Source organism: Aulostomus chinensis, chromosome 24 (genome assembly GCF_037954235.1).
Source record: "Aulostomus chinensis isolate RoL2024-O1b breed Wild chromosome 24, RoL_Achi_v1.0, whole genome shotgun sequence".
Lineage (NCBI taxonomy): Eukaryota > Metazoa > Chordata > Actinopteri > Syngnathiformes > Aulostomidae > Aulostomus > Aulostomus chinensis.
Window position 1 is genome coordinate 17,117,206 of NC_141343.1, and position 10,295 is coordinate 17,127,500.

General features: G+C 50.9%; 3 protein-coding genes across 5 annotated transcripts in view; 2 read left to right on the forward strand and 1 right to left on the reverse strand.

The window, feature by feature from the left end:
• Positions 1 to 93: 93 nt before the first annotated feature.
• Positions 94 to 2,059, reverse strand: trappc1 (trafficking protein particle complex subunit 1). Of its 3 annotated transcripts, none has more exons than XM_086196641.1 (5): positions 1,935 to 2,059; positions 860 to 958; positions 703 to 773; positions 483 to 621; positions 94 to 319 (listed from the first exon to the last, which is right to left on the reverse strand). In XM_086196641.1, the coding sequence occupies exons 1-5, from the start codon at positions 1,989 to 1,991 to the stop codon at positions 191 to 193; spliced, it is 495 nt and encodes a 164-aa protein (XP_086052767.1). In that variant the 5' UTR covers positions 1,992 to 2,059; the 3' UTR covers positions 94 to 190. The 3 variants fall into 3 exon arrangements, with proteins under 3 accessions (XP_086052767.1, XP_086052768.1, XP_086052769.1); XM_086196642.1 differs by lacking the exon at positions 1,935 to 2,059 and adding an exon at positions 1,353 to 1,594; XM_086196643.1 differs by lacking the exon at positions 1,935 to 2,059 and adding an exon at positions 1,037 to 1,344.
• Positions 662 to 6,236, forward strand: psmb6 (proteasome 20S subunit beta 6). Its single transcript, XM_086196640.1, has 7 exons — positions 662 to 1,697; positions 4,961 to 5,028; positions 5,147 to 5,212; positions 5,289 to 5,354; positions 5,576 to 5,705; positions 5,798 to 5,942; positions 6,028 to 6,236. The coding sequence occupies exons 1-7, from the start codon at positions 1,599 to 1,601 to the stop codon at positions 6,153 to 6,155; spliced, it is 702 nt and encodes a 233-aa protein (XP_086052766.1). The 5' UTR covers positions 662 to 1,598; the 3' UTR covers positions 6,156 to 6,236.
• A 3,126-nt stretch (positions 6,237 to 9,362) lies between these two features.
• Positions 9,363 to 10,295, forward strand: part of LOC147238987 (ephrin type-B receptor 4b-like) — a 21,683-nt gene continuing 20,750 nt past the window's right edge. Inside the window, exon 1 of the mRNA XM_086198121.1 lies at positions 9,363 to 10,036. Within this exon, the coding sequence (XP_086054247.1) occupies positions 9,946 to 10,036 (91 nt within the window). The 5' untranslated portion in view covers positions 9,363 to 9,945. The remainder of the gene's footprint in view (positions 10,037 to 10,295) is intronic.

The window sequence follows — 10,295 nt, forward strand, 5'->3', positions numbered from 1 at the left end:
GTTTGCCTGAACTACTTCCTACATTCTCCTCTCTTCATCTGGCCTCAAACTCCAAATGTGGAAGTTACTGAAATAAAAGTCAACAATCAGCTGTTTGTTGCATCTTTTTAATGTCTGACAGTAAGACACAAACGTGTGTGTGTGTGTGTGTGTGTGTGTGTGTGTGTGTGTGTGTGTGTGTGTGTGTGTGTTAAGCAGCTCGGGGGCTGTAGTATGGCAGTGCTCTGATGAAAGCATCCAGTCGGCTGCTGAATAGTTCGCTGTCCAAACTGTGACCCAACACACACGCCGGGTTCTTTACGATGTTCTCCACATACAACTGAAACACACACACACACACACACACACACACACACACACGGGTACACCGTTACTCTGCATTTACAGAATGCGTGGACATGCACGTCATTAACCATGAGGCAGAAGCAGCGACATCATGAAGGTGAAACGCGCCATGATTGTGGCGTCGGCGGGTGTCTTACGTTGCTGTAAATGTGCTGCAGCGTGTCTCTGGCGTTGCTGACCGACAAGTCGGTGTTCATCACGAACTTGAGACCACTGGGAGTCTCGTAGTAATGTAGGCGGTATTTGCTGGTCTGAAAGGACAGGAAGCCCTCCTTCCTGAGGACGGACCACTGTTAAGGACCACAGAGAGACAGACGGGTAGACAGACGGCTGGACGGGTGACTGTGTGAAGGATACATGTCCAGAGGAGACATCTTGCTGACGAAGGAGCGGATAGAGAACAGCATCCCGTACATCAGCTTAAACTCCTGCAGAGACACAGACACACCTGAGCACACCTGCGGGGCTGCACTGCGCCTTACACGGGATTCTGTGTGCGGTGGGAAGCGGTCACCTCCTCCTTGGAGATGCCGGCCTGCTTCTTACGGTTCCACTCATTATAATACAGGCAGTTTCCATTGCGGTCAAAAATGTAGACATTATGAACCGTCATCTGAAAGAAGCACAGATATCATCAGCGAAGGCCGAACGCCTTTTAAAAGCTAAACAACAGTAAAACTAAACAAAAAACCTGGGTGTTTCAAATCTACGCCGAATTCCGAGGGAGCTCGTCGAGTGTCAAAAACCCACGATCTCTCCATCACAAAGGACACGTCAGACATTCATGTTTCGTTCTAAAAGGACAAATTCTTCAAGGCAGTGCGGTTCTGGGGTCGGGGAGGACGCAACCACCGCTCATTCGCGACCTGCGCATCATTTTGACAACAGCATTTACGTCCCACGGGAAGGCGACTATCACAAAAGCAACAAGTCGTGATAAAATGTTCAATAATTAGCCGTGAAAGAGACGCAAATTAGACATTTGAAGGAGCAGCGGCAGGGTTTACCCTCTCTTCCTCTTTGCCGTTGGACCCCGGTGAGGAGGCGTCCGTTCACATGCCAGAACAAAACTTGAAATACCGGTTGGATATCGACACAAACGAAGAGCAAACATCGGATCGAGCGTTTCGTGCTCATGAATTAACTTCGTTGGCAGCCCGAGCGCTTCGCTGGCAGCGGGAGACACCCATCTCAGACAACGTCGGCGGTATTAACGGACAGCTCCTCGCGACTCCGGTTGATAGAGACACAAGATGGCCGCCGCAACGTCAGTGATGCCCTACTTTCAGCTGCAACTTTCTTCTAAAAATGACCTGGTTCCGGACTGGACCAGCCAGGAAGTCAGCACCGGGGTGAGTACTGATGTTAGCGAGATCCAGTCAAACAGGACCGGACGCGGTTCTGTCTCCGTGAAGGGTTTCAGACAGCAAACAGCGGCTGAATGAGACAGCACTTCTGCAGCGGCTAACTGCGGCTAATGCTAGCACCGTGTAAAATGTGTAAAACGCTTGAGCACGAGGAGAGTGAACGGAACGTGAGTGTGTCCCGGTAGACGTGAAACGGAAGGTGGAAGTAAAGTAACGACTCACACCGATGTGATTCCGTAGTGAAGCGGGGCTAGCTTGCCAGTCAGGGCGAATGCTCATTATCGGACGACGGCTGCAAGGGCGTAGACTGCTCCTTCGAGAGCTGCCGTGTCCGATAATTGACTCATGTCCGCTGTGATGTCGACTGAAGCGTTTGAGAAGCCTCTGGAGCAGTGGTTCCCAACCTTTTCCAACTCAGGGCCCGCTTTTAAGTCTCAAAAATGCTCGTGGCCCACCTCTGACTGCTTAAATACGGAGGCAAAACGCCGCGTTCCCAGAGCGCTTTTTAAGCGAAGATGGGACATAAAGGACTGAACTGAATACAATAGAACCCATTTGGAAGCTCCACAGTCACAAACACGACATCTGTAACATCTGTAACATGTCCCAACACCACACACACAAACCCCAGTCATTCAGGGAGCTGTGCATCAGCACCTCACAAATGAGGAAGGACAGCTAAGGGGCTGTGTGCAACAAGCTCATTAACAAATGATGAATCAACAAGGGAGACATGCTTTCTCATACATAACAATTTGACATCAAGTATCAGACTCAAACAAAATCCCAGCATCAAAAGAAGCTCGTTCAATCGATGGGCTTACAAGTAAACACAATCAGCTGTCGAGGGGATGTTCATTCTGCTTGAGTCCGGCAGGAAAGCTCTTCAAGCAGAGGGAATGACATCAAAGAAACTAAATGGAAACACTGCACTCTTACTTGTGGCTTTTTTCTTTAGAATAAAAACTGCAGTGGATCATAACAAGATGTCATGGTCTTGAAAGTGGACACACAGTGTCACCCACACATAAATGAGCCCACAAACAAAGCACTGTAGCCACTTGGAGGCTCCGGCCTGGCAGAGTACAGATATTTACACACGAGCAAAATGAAAACTCCAACAACAGGCCAACAGCATGTGGACTCACCGAATGAGACGGCCGGTGTTGCACGGCAGCAACCAAGTGCTTGATGTTTGGTACAGTGGATGAACGTTTCAGTCGAAGACCCTTCTCAACATTCAGTTTGTTCCTGTACTTATTTTTAATGACACGAGGGCGGAAAATCCCATCTCCCAGAGGTCCGTCGTTGGGAAGGGCATCAGGAATGTCAGCGCTCTGTTGGCCACATCAGGACACTCAGAAGAAACATGGAGCCAACGTTTGTCAGGCGCTTCGGTGAGAAGACCAGCTTCAGCGCAGTGTCACAGGAGAGATCCAGGAGACTGTCTTGCTCTTGTGCGCTCAGAGCGGCCAGGGCCCCGTCACTGTGGCTGGCAAGTGGCTTTTCTCTCCAGTTGCACTGCTCCTCCGTCATGGCAAAGTGCGCGCAGCTGGGCCCTCAACCCTTGCAGGAAGCTGACTCTCTTCCTTTGGCAGAAAATCTGCCAGATTCTCAAAGAAGTCATAGTTTGACTGGTCGACACGCTTAGTCCACAGCGCCAGTTTTCTGATGGTCGCTTCCACTGGATTGCGGACATTGAACATGTTCACTGTAGAAGAGGTGAGGTCCATTTAAGTGGCTGAGAGTATCAGCCAGGTAACCCAACTTAGCCAACCACTCACAATCACCGAAGCGGTGTGCGAGTTCAAACTTTGTGTCGAGAAAAACCACAGCACCTCATCACGTCAGGACCTTGCCGCGGGAGAGCCACCGCACTTGGGTGCGTAATGACAGCTGGCGGTGCTCACGCGAATAAACGTGTTTGCAGTGGACGGCTCTTGGTGAACTTGACTGCTTTGACCGCCTCACCCAGAACAGTCTTCCGATCCGGAGGCATTTCCTTGTAGCCAGTGCTTCACGGTGTTTGCCGCAGTGCACAGATGCTGCTTGCGGAGCCACCTCTTTCTCACGCCGGATGAGTCCACAGTGCTGTCCCAACATCGCACGTCTCCGTCAGTGCTCACTCCCACACACTTGGACCAGTCATTCCCGTTGGAAACAATCGAAGTGTTCAAAATGTCAAAAATGGCCTCGGCAGACAGAGGTTTACAAAATGAAAACTCCTCTTTTCCTTCGCCACTTTTTTCGTACCGCACAAAGGCAAGCGGGTTCGACAGACTGGCGATGTCAGTCGATTCATCCAGTTGGAGTGCGTAAAAGCGGCTCTCTTTTCTGCTTTGGATCAGCTGTTCTGACACGTGATCTGCCATGGCATCAGTTCTTATTTGTAATCAGAATTAAATGCTCCCCGATGGTGTGTGGTTTTCCCGCCTTGGCGATGAGCTGGGAGACCCGACAGGAAGCTTCCACCGCCTTTGTGTTCTCGCTGCTCACACTTTCGATTACCTCCTTTTACTTTGATATCCCCTGAGTTTGATCTCAAAAAAATCCAGTGGCTTGGTCACTGTCCATGTTTTGTCTTGAGGTGGTGGCGCAGTTTACATGGCTTTAAGACTTCATTTGACAATGTCTCCAAGCAAAGGAGGCACAGCGGTAACGGTTCCGCTTCTGTGCCCGTCCAGAAAAATCCTAGCGCTGAGAACTCAGCACTGCACTGTCTCTGACATCTTCTTTTTTGTGATGGTGGGGAGGTCACTTGTTGATCCACCGGTCTCCTGTCTCTCTTCTTTTGATTCTCCCTGTTGCTCGCCAGCTATCCATGTTCACACTGCAGTTTCAGCCCTTCAGAAACAGGTCAAGTGTCATGCGGTGCCAGTGCGAAATGGTCCGGCCCACAACAACAAAAGGTCCTATCTCTCATTTCTAAAAACAAAGCAAACTAATAATAAAAAGAATATTTGAACATCTATCATATCCTTTTAAATGTAACGGATTTTGAACATTAAGGACATTAGGCCGAATTACACTCCTCCCACCCCCATACGAAAGCCACAATATTTTGGAAATGATTTGGCGGCCCACTTGCAATACCTTTGTGGCCCACCAGGGGGCCGGGGCCCACAGATTGGGAATCACTGCTCTAGAGTGAGACGCACAACAGAAACGTGAGACTTCTGAGGCGGGAACCCCGCTGATGGGGTGTGTGTGTGTGTGTGTGTGTGTGTGTGTGTGTGTGTGTGTGTCAGACCACCATCATGGCGGTGGAGTACGATGGAGGCGTGGTCATCGGTGCAGACTCGCGCACGACCACCGGGTGAGAATAACAGATTAAAAAAGGTCACTAAACTTTGAATTGAAACATGTACAGGTCATCATTTTGTTTGTGTGTGTGTGTGTGTGTGTGTGTGTGTGTGTGTGTGTGTGTGTCTCAGTGCTTACATTGCCAATCGAGTGACGGACAAGTTGACCCCAATCCACGACAGAATCTTCTGCTGCAGGTCAGTGAGCGGGCTCCCCCCGTGTCCCCGCCCCTGTGTCCTCCAGGTGTGTGACAGGTGTGTAACTGTGTTGCAGGTCTGGATCAGCCGCTGACACTCAGGCCATTGCTGATGTCGTTGCCTACCAGCTGGGCTTCCACAGGTGAGTCCACTCTCTCCTGTCATTGGCCATGAGTGGATGTGGATCTGTCACCTGGTCGTGATGAATCAGGGGGATTGGCTGATTGATGCCTGGAGGGAGAAGATGTGGTCATGTGATCATATAAAGCTGTCAGGTTGTTGTCAACAGACTGAGGACCCTTCTTCTCTGTCCGTGTGTGTGTGTGTGTGTGTGTGTGTGTGTGTGTGTGTGTGTGATCCCAGCATCGAGCTGGACGAGCCTCCGCTGGTGGAGACAGCAGCTAATCTGTTCAGAGCTAGCTGCTACCGCTACAGGGAGGAGCTAACTGCAGGGATACTGGTGGCAGGCTGGGACAGGAGGAAGGGGGGACAGGTATGCCGCTACGCTACCTGGACATGCTCGTTCACACAGTAGAGCTAGATGCTGACTGAGAGTGTACATTCAAACCTGTGTGTGTGTGTCAGGTGTACTGTGTTCCTATTGGTGGAATGCTGGTGAGGCAGCCAGTGTCGGTGGGCGGCAGCGGCAGCACCTACATCTACGGCTTCATGGACTCCAACTACAAACCCGGACTGAACAAAGAGCAGTGTTTGGAGCTGACAGCTGCAGGTACGCGCACACACATGCAGGCACATGCAGGCACGCACAGTCACACACCCCTGTCACCTGTGTGTCTCTCACCTGTCTCTCTCAGCTCTGTCCCTGGCGATGGAGAGAGACGGCTCCAGTGGCGGTGTGATCCGACTGGCGACCATCTCGGAGGGCGGCGTGGAGAGACGAGTCCTTTTGGGGAACCAGCTCCCCAAGTTCTCCACACACTAAACACACACACACACACACACACACACACACACACCTACCTGTTCTCACACACCTGTTCACTTAATAAAAGCTTTGCTCTGTCTTCGTCCCCTGTTCTTCAGTGATAACTTAGCACTCACCATTAGCCATGTGGATCCGCTAATTAATGACAGGAAGTTGTGTTTGGGCAGACAGGAAGTGCTCTGTGATACATTTTACACTGGGGGCGTCTTGCTCAAGGACACTTGGACTTGGACCACCACCTGGAGAAGAAACCAAATCCAAATCTTTTTGTGTTTATCATGGACAAGAAGGGTCTTATTTTGAAAGGATATGTGAGCACAGATGACGTCATTTCTAACGCTGGAGAAAGTGCTTGAACAACTGACGTAGGGAAAGAAACGTCACATCACAGCGGATGCATGAAGTGGTTCCACCCCTGAATGTTGCCGGCTGTCGTACCGACGTCGTCCGCCAGGTGGCGGCAGAGTCGCGCCGCTCCGTTTGGCCTGATTGAAGCGAGACCATCAGCTCGATGTCCTTCACGACCCTCAGCGAAGTCAAGTCGAAACTCTTGGATCAACTTTCTGCGCCGTAGCTCCGGGGATCTTTGCTCTGTCGCCGTTGTTCGCAATACTTTTATTTTATTTATGCGGTATTTTCTTCTGCATCTGAACTGCAAAAAAAGGAAATGTCCAAACTCGAAAAATGAGCTAAAGAAATGAACCTTTTAATGATAAAGACAAACTGGAAGATAAGAAAACAAACTTTTTTTAGATTTTATAAATCCGTTTGTTCATTTAGTTTCTTTTCTAAATATACTTTTTAAAGATTCTCTGAATTTCCGCTTGTATTTTTATGCTCAGGAAGGTCCAAGTCTTTCTCTCTTTATTCTCTCCATCTTTCTGTCCCGCTCCTTTTTATTACTCGTTGATGTTGTGACATCAGAGCTCTGGCAGGAGGCGGGACCGTCACCTGTCTGTCAAGAAGAGATCCCTTCTCCTGGTCTTCCTGTCGTTCTCTTTGACAGACAGATGTCACTTCCCCACAGGTCTCCCCTGCTGACTCCGCCTCCTTCCTCCCTCCGTCTCTGTCCTCTCCTTGACTGTCCTCCCCTCCGTTGCTCCTCGTCCTGCTGTCTCTTCTTCTCGCTCCCTCTTTGTCTCCTACTTTTTCTTCACGTCCTCCTTGCATCTCTTTGTTCTCCTCGCTCCTCCCTCCGACCTCTCGGTGGCTTTGTTCTCTGAAAGGTGACTCGGCTCTTTTGACACCTCTGACAATAAGCGGGGGGGTTCCTCTTTCACTCCACCTGAGAGAATGAGGTGACAACATGTGACATCATCCAGCTTCAGGTGTGAAAGGGAATCTTCTTCTGTTCGCCTTCACATCAAATGAGTCCACTCTCATTTGGAGGTCAGCGACATGCTGGACCTCCAGTGTCCTCCAACGGTCAAACGCCGCTGTGATGTCACGATGCATTGCTCCCTCCAGAAGCCAGAGACGCTCCTGGACGCGCTGCAGGGCAAAGATGCTCGCAGACACAGAACCAGGACGGAATGTCCAGGTTCCTCGGCTTGAAGTCTTCTGATAAAAATGACTGAACCTCACCCTTGATGTGACTACTTCCTGTTGGACTACAAACACCTCACCACTGATATGACCACTTCCTGTTGGACTACAAACACATCTCATCACTGACATGACCACTTCCTGTTGGACTACAAACACACCTCACCCCTGATGTGACCACTTCCTGTTGGACTACAAACACTCCTCACCCCTGATGTGACTACTTCCTGTTGGACTACAAACACACCTCACCCCTGATGAGACCACTTCCTGTTGGACTACAAACATACCTCACCCCTGATGTGACCACTTCCTGTTGGACTACAAACACACCTCACCCTTGATGTGACTACTTCCTGTTAGACTACAAACACACCTCACCCTTGATGTGACTACTTCCTGTTGGACTACAAACACACCTCACCCCTGATGTGACTACTTCCTGTTGGACTACAAACACACCTCACCCCTGATGTGACTACTTCCTGTTAGACTACAAACACACCTCACCCTTGATGTGACTACTTCCTGTTGGACTACAAACACACCTCACCCCTGATGTGACTACTTCCTGTTGGACTACAAACACACCTCACCCTTGATGTGACTACTTCCTGTTGGACTACAAACACACCTCACCCTTGATGTGACTACTTCCTGTTAGACTACAAACACATCTCATCACTGACATGACCACTTCCTGTTGGACTACAAACACACCTCATCCCTGATGTGACCACTTCCTGTTGGACTACAAACACTCCTCACCCCTGATGTGACTACTTCCTGTTGGACTACAAACACACCTCACCCCTGATGAGACCACTTCCTGTTGGACTACAAACACACCTCACCCCTGATGTGGCTACTTCCTGTTGGACTACAAACACACCTCACCCTTGATGTCACTACTTCCTGTTGGACTACAAACACTCCTCACCCTTGATGTGACTACTTCCTGTTGGACTACAAACACACCTCACCCTTGATGTGACTACTTCCTGTTGGACTACAAACACTCCTCACCCTTGATGTGACTACTTCCTGTTGGACTACAAACACACCTCACCCCTGATGTGACCACTTCCTGTTGGACTACAAACACTCCTCACCCTTGATGTGACTACTTCCTGTTGGACAACAAACACACCTCACCCTTGATGTGACTACTTCCTGTTGGACTACAAACACTCCTCACTCTTGATGTGACTACTTCCTGTTGGACTACAAACACACCTCACCCCTGATGTGACTACTTCCTGTTGGACTACAAACACTCCTCACTCTTGATGTGACTACTTCCTGTTGGACTACAAACACACCTCACCCTTGATGTGACTACTTCCTGTTGGACTCCAGCCCTCCTTGGGTCCAGAACCTGGGCTTTATTAAGTGGTTTTCTCTGATGGAGGCGCGGACGGAGACAGACCCCCAGCTGGCTGAACCGTCCGAGGCCCAGCAGGAGAGCCCGAGCAGCCGCTCCTTTTCCCTGGAGCTGCTAAACCTTCCTAGCCTGGTCCATGCGGACAAGCCTTCCTCACGTCGGTCAGTCATCTTTAAACCCCGCCCCTTTCCAGCTGATTGACAGACCGAGCAGCCAGTCGCAGTGACGGTAGGCGTGGGTCTGAGCCTGTAGGGGGCGGAGCCCAATCCAGAGGTGGAGACAGAAACTTGTCCTGCTTTTGTCTCAACTTTTCCCTGCGCTGGAAGTTTGAACTGGAAAGTAGCCTGAAACTGGGAACACTGGAGCGGAACCACTGGACTGCTGGGATTTACCCGCGTGTGTGTGTGTGCGCGCGCGCGTGTGTCTGCGGGTGTGTGCTTCGCGAGCTCCGCTCCAGCTGCCCCTGCGACCCTCCTCTGCTCGCCAGGCCACCGCTCAGTGCTTCTCTCCCGGCCTTGGAGGCTGCCGCGCCCCGCTCTGCTCCCCGGAGGAGAAGCTCCCCAGACGGAGGAGAGGAAGAGGAGGAGGAGAGGAGGGAGAAGAAGGAGAAGGAGTTCTGAGTCTTTGTCGACTTGTAAAACTCCCCCAGCCTCCATCTTGAAGCTCCTGGAGGTGTCTGATCCCGCAGGATTCTACAAAATAAAAGTCTTCTTTTGAGGGGGTTCCAATGAGTAGCGCGCGGCGGGCTGCGAGTGAGCCCAGCTGACGTCAGTGACCAGGATCAGTTGGTCTGCTCCACCAGGCAGAGACGCGGGGGATCAGGTGGGATCAGGTCCTGCTCCGGACGCCCCGGGGGGAATGGAGGGTCGCAGGCCGCCGCGGGCCTCCTCCTGCGGGCTCATGCTGCTCCTCCTCCCGCTGCTGCGGAGCGCCTGCCGGGCGGAGGAAGGTAAGTTTCCCCCTCAGCTGAGGATCGATCCGACTATCGGTTATCAATCGAGTTCCTGACTCAGTCACTGAGCCCAGTTGAGAGTGAAAAAGTTGATCACACCATCAGCACATCAGCAGAGTCGACGTCAGAGATTTTAACCAATCACTGATCAATAACTGATTGCTGGAGTTTGTTGAAAGCTGAAAACTGATCAGAAGAATCGATGAGTTCCGTCCGTCATCAGTCAGGTGATCAATAGGTATCATTTGCTTATTGA